This window comes from Elephas maximus, chromosome 1 (genome assembly GCF_024166365.1).
Source record: "Elephas maximus indicus isolate mEleMax1 chromosome 1, mEleMax1 primary haplotype, whole genome shotgun sequence".
Taxonomy (NCBI): Eukaryota; Metazoa; Chordata; class Mammalia; order Proboscidea; family Elephantidae; genus Elephas; species Elephas maximus.
The window spans coordinates 27,438,178-27,444,952 of record NC_064819.1 but is presented as its reverse complement, the minus strand read 5'-3'; the positions used below and the strand labels follow the sequence as shown (position 1 = coordinate 27,444,952).

The following is a 6,775-nucleotide window of genomic DNA, read 5'->3' as shown; positions in this document are numbered from 1 at the left end:
ATGAGTTTGGTTTCCAAAGGCCTGGATCTGAATCTCGGATGAGCCAGTTAGAAGTTGTGTAAACCTCGGTCTCCTTGGTCTGGACTACTGCCTTGGCCAGCACCAGGTATAGCAGCTATCGCTTGGCAGATAGTAAATGATGACCACAGCACATTGGGGGTGCGGGAGCAGCAGCCTGTGCATTTCCCTGTTCCTTGTTTGTCTTTGGCTCCCTACGGTGTTGTAGCTACTGCAACACACAGATGTGGAGAACATGTGGAGGAAGAGTAGGGCGAAGCAGGACCATGGAATAGTCCTTGCCTCCTGGAGACCTCTGGAGGCCTGATTGAACACAATCTGGGGCTGAACTTCCCACCGGCTTGCTTCACTTAATCAAACGTTACTACCCAGCCCTGCCCCAAGAGCCCAGCTCAGAGTCCAGGAACCTCTCTTGGGGCTTCCCTACTCCCCAGCCCTGGCTCTTGGCACGCTGCCTGGCTGCCATGGTTACAGCTTCCAGGACAACAAAGGAGAGAGCTAGATCCTGTTTCTCCCAGTCCTGTTGATGAAGATTTCCAGACCGTGGAGATTGAGTCCGGCATCTACCCAGGCTCTTTCTGTGTTCTCGCTCAGGAGGAGCTCCAGCTTCCACCCCTGCCAGCCAAGACCATGTGTACCAGCTTGACCACTTGTGAGTGGAAGAAAGTCTTCTATGAGAAGATGGAGGTGGCAAAGCCAGCTGACAGCTGGGAGCTCATCATAGACCCCAACCTCAAGCCCAATGAACCAGACCCTGGCTGGAAGCAGTATCTGGAGCAACATGCCTCAGGCAGGTGAGAGACCCAGTGAGAAGGGGACCTACAGGCAGCCTCTGGGTCACAGCCCTGGGGGCACCTTCCAAGGGGCAGCAGAGAGGTATGTGGAGCCCAGTCCTGGGGTCAGCCTCACTCATGTGTCAGCTTAGTTGGGGGTGCAGAGGAAGAACCGCCAGGTGGCTCACAGAGGCCTTGATTCTAATCCCAGCTGTACCACTGACTCCCTGGGTGACCCTGGACATGTTATGTACCATCTTTTGGTCTTGGTTTTCCATGTGAAATGAAGAACTATAATATCTTTAATGGCCCTGCAATAACACAGCATATTAAATGTTCTCGGATTTTCATAATATTTTAAAGAGTGGTTGGAACCTATGAAAGGAGAATCTGAGTCCCACTGGGGGAACCTTTTACCTTGGAGTCAAGAGGTCCTGGGTCTGCTCAGTCCAATTTAATCCAATTGGATTTGAATGCAGAAACAGTTATTGACTACCTGTTATATGCAAAAGACTTGCTTTATAGCTAACTCGCTCTGTGAACCTGGGCAAGTCTTCTTCCCTCTCTGGGTCTGTTTTCACATCTGCATAGGAGGAGGTTGCCTTTTGATGATCAGTCAAGTCCTTCCCAGCTCTATTATCAATGTGTCTCTGATGGAAAGACCACTTTGTGCAGGACTGCTCTTAGGCAGTCAGAGCTCCTGCCCAGGGCCCCACACATTAGAGGGGCTGCAGGCCTCCTATTGAGTGGAGAGTCCTTGAGGCCAAGGGGACATGTCCATTGGACGCCCACAAGCCTCTCCCTCTTCTAGACCATGATTTGGGACTGGGACCACAGAATTCCCTCTCAAACTGCCTCAAACCTATTTTCTGGGTCTGAGCAGCCTTCTTCCTTGAGTCCATCAATGCTAGGACAGATTGTATTCCTGGGCCCCCGGGATGGCCAGAGGGTGGACAGAGCTTGCACCCTGAGCCAGGTGGCCCACACATGTACGTGTGTGATGCCCCTCATGATACAGGATGATGCTGAAGGTGGGAAGAAAAGAAGGCAGGCTGTGGGTGGGGAGCTTACATTTGTACTCTTGCCCGAAGATCTGCAAATATTAGAGTGAACCTGACTTCGGGAAGGTGGCGAAGCAGAGGGTGGAGTTGGCTCAATTAAATTCCAATCAATTCCAGAAACATCTATTGGGCATCCATTACATCCTGGGCCCTGGCTTCGCTTCTAATTAGCTGTGTGTATATGGCAGCTCTCTTACTCACTCTGTCCCTCAGTTTCCTCTCAGTAAAATGAAGGGCTGACTAGATGATTCTAACGCTCCCTCTCCCCATCTCCGGCTATGATATTCTTGGGTTTAAGATCTGGGGGTCTGGCTTGAGGGACAGGAAACATATTCGGAACAGACTGAAAACATGAAGCTCCTAGGCTGGATGGTAGGAGGGGTGTAGAGGGCTGCAACTTGGGTGCATGGGGCCCAGGGGTTTAGGGGCTGAGCTCAAAGAGCTCCTGGTTCTCCTATCTCAGGGCTCAGCTGGTCCTGTTCCTGGCTGCTGATATGTAGCTCCAGGCAGGGCTGGAGAACCGCCGCACTAGTGTTCATCCTGGGCACAGGCTCACTCTTCCTTTAGGTCTTGGGATGCATTAACCCTGGCACCCAGCAACTCTGACCCAGCGTGAGTGGGGGGCGTAGTCCACCTCTGGCCCAGGAACAGCCAAGCTACTCTGCTCTTCCAAGCAGGCCTTTAGCTGCGCTGCGCATTGTTCTGTGCTCATCTTGTCTGTAGGCTCCAGGGGTCACGGCTGGGTTAGCTTGACTTCTGTCCCACAGATTGGGCCATGTGGCTCTTGGCAAACAGTAGGATCTGAATGCTGTCTATTGAATTAAATTGAGTTCCTCAATAGAGTTCCTTTAAGACGACCATAAACTAGGCCCAGAGAGGGCCCACAATGAGGGCAGACTCAGCCAGTGACACACCACTCTCTGTGAAGCCTGTGTAATGGGGCCTGGAAGAAGGTACCTCAGGGGTGGAAGGTAATGATGCTCAGTTACTGGAGGTGTGCAGGTGCTGGGTGACCTCAGGCTCAGGAATGATCTCAGGCCTCCTCCCTCAATATTTCCTCAGGCAGGAGCATTTGGGGGCCCCGGTTAGGCAAAACTGCCCCTGTGTATGCATGTATGTATGTGTGTGCGTACCTATGAGGGAAGGGGAGCAGGGACCAGGTTTACTTTTATAGGTTCTGCTGCAGGGCTGGCATGGGATCTAGGGCTAACATATCAAGAGACGGGGGGTGTGCTCTGTGAAGATGCAGGGACCACGCTTGGTAGACCTCATCAGGCAGGGGCACCATCCATCCAGTCATTCTTGGTGATTTACTCAGAGCCCACAGTGTGCCAGAGTCTGTGCTTGGCACATCAGAGGCATCTCTTCTCCCAGAGCAGGCAGCATACACAGGTGAGACAGTGCACAGCATCCTTTAGTTAGAGCCGCAGAAATCTCAACGGGAAGGACCTTATTAGATGGAGACCATCACCCTGCATTTCCCAGGGAGAAGATACAGCATCCAGGCGCAAGCCTGAGTGCATTCTATTGGAGGGTGCTCAGACCTCTGGGAAAGGAGCCCTGATGGTGCAGTGGTTAAAGCACTCAACTTCCAACTCAAATGTCGTCCGTTGGAAACCATTGGCTCCGCCGGAGAAAGATGTGGCAGTCTGTTTCTCTAGAGATTTATGGCCTTGGAAACCCTATGGGGTCGCTATGAGTCGGAATCGACTTCATGGGAGCGGGTTTGGTTTTTGGGTTTGAGACTCCTGGAGGGCACAGAGGAGGCAGGCTCGGGTGGACAGAGCGCTGCTAGGTACCAGAAGGGTCTGGAGCCAGGCTCCTGAGGATCTCGCTTTGGTCCCAGGGGCTCTCAACAGGGGGAGGCGGGAGCCGATGAGCTAATGAGCCCAGGGGGCTATAAACACTCCGCCTCCACTTCCAGGCACAAGTCTCAGCCCTTCTTCTCCCCCATTCACCCGCTCACCCAGGGTGGGGTGTTTGTGGGGGGGGCCCACCTTCTCTGTCCTTCCTTCTCCCCTTCCCCGTAGGTTCCACTGCACTTGGTGCTGGCACACCTGGCAGTCTGCCCACGTGGTCATCCTCTTCCACATGCACCTGGACCGCGCCCGGCGGATGGGCTCGGTGCGCATGCGCGTCTTCAAGCAGCTGTGCTACGAGTGTGGCTCGGCTCGGCTGGACGAGTCGAGCATGCTGGAGGAGAACATCGAGGGCCTGGTGGACAACCTCATCACCAGCCTGCGCGAGCTCTGCTACGAAGAGGACGGCGGCCAGTACCGCATCCACGTGGCCAGCCGTCCAGATAGCGGGCAGCACCGCAGCGAGTTCTGTGAGGCCTGCCAGGAGGGCATCGTTCACTGGAAGCCCAGCGAGAAGCTGCTGGAGGAGGAGGCCACCACCTACACCTTCTCCGGTGCCTCCAAGCTGAGGGCCCCGGAGGGCTCTGGCTACAACTTCTTCTCCCTTCGCTGGTGTCTCTTCTGGGCCTTAATCTGTGTGCTCATCGTCTACCTGCAGTTCTCCTTTCCCACCTCTGCCTTCTTCTAGTGGGGCTGCTTGGGGTGGAAGGGAGGGTACATGGGGTTGGGGGTGGAGAAGACATGACGCTGGCCCTGACTCTCCTCCTAATTCTGTATGTAATCCTGAAACAACCCAGCCACCTCTTTGGGCCTCAGTTTAATCTTCTGTAGAATGACAGGTTTGCACTAGGAGATGTTTAATGGTCTTTCTGTCAGATGTTACAGTAATGGAGGGAAGGGGAGAAGGGTTTAACAGAGCTTTTAGAACTCCCCAGGTTTGGTGTTAGTACTAAACTCAGGGAGTTTTCTTTCTCCACCTCCATCTCTACCCCTCCTTTTGCTTCATTTCCGTATCCCACACCCCATTAAAAACCCTTGTTGTCGAGTCAATTCCAATTCATAGTGACCCTAAAGGACACAGTAGAACTGCCCCATAGGGTTTCCAAGGAGTGTCTGGTGGATTCGAACTGCCGACCTTTTGGTTAGCAGCTATAGGTCTTAACCACTATGCCACCAGGGTTTCCCACACCCCATTAAGACCTCATTAAACCCTGTCTTACCCCTGTCTCATTCTCAAGGCCATCTTCAGCTGCCTCTGACCATCCTGCCATGGTGCCCTTTGGAGAGGGCGGTTGTCCCACCCAATGCATAGAGATGTCTTAAACTGGTTCCGAGCCCCTGTGAAGATACAACTCTCTTCTCTAGAGTCTGCTGTCACCATTCTTAGATGCTCAGTTTTTACTCTGGTGCTAGGGTCCACTCGGCTCAGATGGCAGGAATTGTCTAGCACTGCGCTCTCCTATATGGTAGCCACTAGCCATATGTGGCTATTTAAATGTAAATGAACTTAAACTTTAGAAGCTCAATTCCTCTGGTGCATTTCATGTACTCCACAGCCACATGTGACTAGTGACTACCTACACTGCCCACACAGTTTGACCCAAAGGCATTCCCAAAATCTCAAGCAGCCACAAGACTGTTAGGATGAGGACCCCAACCAGTAGCAGTAATCCCACCACAGGTGCTGTGTCCATCCAGTTCAACTGAATTGCACATTAGACACAGAGTGCTGATCAAGGGAAAGCCCTTTATTACTCACAGAAAGCAAACAGCAAACAACAGGAACAGATTCATGGTAAACCAGTCCCCCTGGGCTTGGAAGGCTGTCCAGATGGGATGGAGACCTCTCTGTGCATGCTCCACATTGCATCATAGGAGAGGGACCTCAAAGTTCCATACCCACCTGATTTTATACTACAGGGCTCACAGGACCCACGAAGCCAGGCATAGTTGCAGATTTTCCGGTCTGACAACCCAACGAGGTTTAGGGCCTTTACAGTCAGACACATAGATGCCAGCTGGAGCTTTACCTTCCTAATTCTGTTGCCTATCTGGGCAGAATATCAAGGCTTAGGGTGGGCCGTGTTTTGTCTCAAAGCCCAAGGACACCAGCAGAGGGAGGAATGGGGAGAAGCATGGCCGTTGGGCTGATGGAGGGCTTCTTTCACTACCTTATTGCACAGTGCAGATACAGAACATTTCCATCAGTACAAACCAGGAAAACACTGGTCTAGAGCTTGAAATTCCCATTTAAATGCATGTGGACTCAAAAATAATAGGTGGGTACAAGTCCAAAGGTGCAGCACGAAGCCTTCTGGGGACAGGAACAGGGACATGTGGGGTAGGATGGGGGTGTGGTAGAGATACAAAAATAAATATGCAACCTCTGTGTTCCTGGCTGTCAGTTGATTGGAATCTCTGGGTCCCAGTGTGACCCAAACTTATCTCCTGGGGGGAGATGGAAAGTCAGTTTGATCAACTGGTCCTGGAATAGGAAGTAGATCATAGGGGCGGGGTGCCAATTACTTACAGCTTCTTCATAAAGTTCTGATACCATACCTGCCACAGTTATGTCCTGAAGGAAGTGCCGGGATGATATGGAAGAGTGTGTCCAAAATGGGTTGCCAGGAAGAGTGTGTCCAAAATGGGTTGCCAAGGGAAAGGGAGGTTAAGAGAAGTGTTGGGAACCAAGGTGGGTTGCCAAGTGGGATTGGTAGAACCAGGAAGAGGGAGAACAAGATTGGAGTAATGGCTGCATAGACACCATGCCCTCTACATGTCCCCCTTCCTCTTGGAGTCTTGGGCTGGGCCTGACTTTCTTCAGATGGACAAGGTCATGCTAGTACTTCCTCTGTGAATTTCTTTGGTACCCTATAGCATGTAATCAAAGCTCCAGGCATACTGAACCTCGCAGGATGCTTCTGGAAGAAAAGCCCTTTATTAGGCAACGCTCTTCCTGATCTGGAAAAGGCAATCCATGCCCTGGGAGACTTGGTTTTTATGATGCTCTGACATCAGAGAGGAGTCCCAGCCAGCCAAGAACTTAACTGTTGAAAACAGACTG

At 52.1% G+C, this 6,775-nt stretch overlaps 1 protein-coding gene across 1 annotated transcript; it reads left to right on the top strand.

Annotated features, from left to right (window-relative positions):
- Window positions 1-544: 544 nt before the first annotated feature.
- RTP2 (receptor transporter protein 2) lies at window positions 545-4,399 on the top strand. The gene is made up of 2 exons (XM_049858716.1): window positions 545-812; window positions 3,883-4,399. The coding sequence occupies exons 1-2, from the start codon at window positions 649-651 to the stop codon at window positions 4,397-4,399; spliced, it is 681 nt and encodes a 226-aa protein (XP_049714673.1). The 5' UTR covers window positions 545-648.
- The last annotated feature ends 2,376 nt before the right edge of the window (window positions 4,400-6,775 follow it).

Coding starts and splice junctions, on each gene's coding strand:
- RTP2 (XM_049858716.1), top strand. CDS start 649: ATGTGTACCAGCTTGACCACTTGTGAGTGGAAGAAAGTCTTCTATGAG. Junction 813..3,882: donor GAGCAACATGCCTCAGGCAG/GTGAGAGACCCA, acceptor CCTTCCCCGTAG/GTTCCACTGCACTTGGTGCT.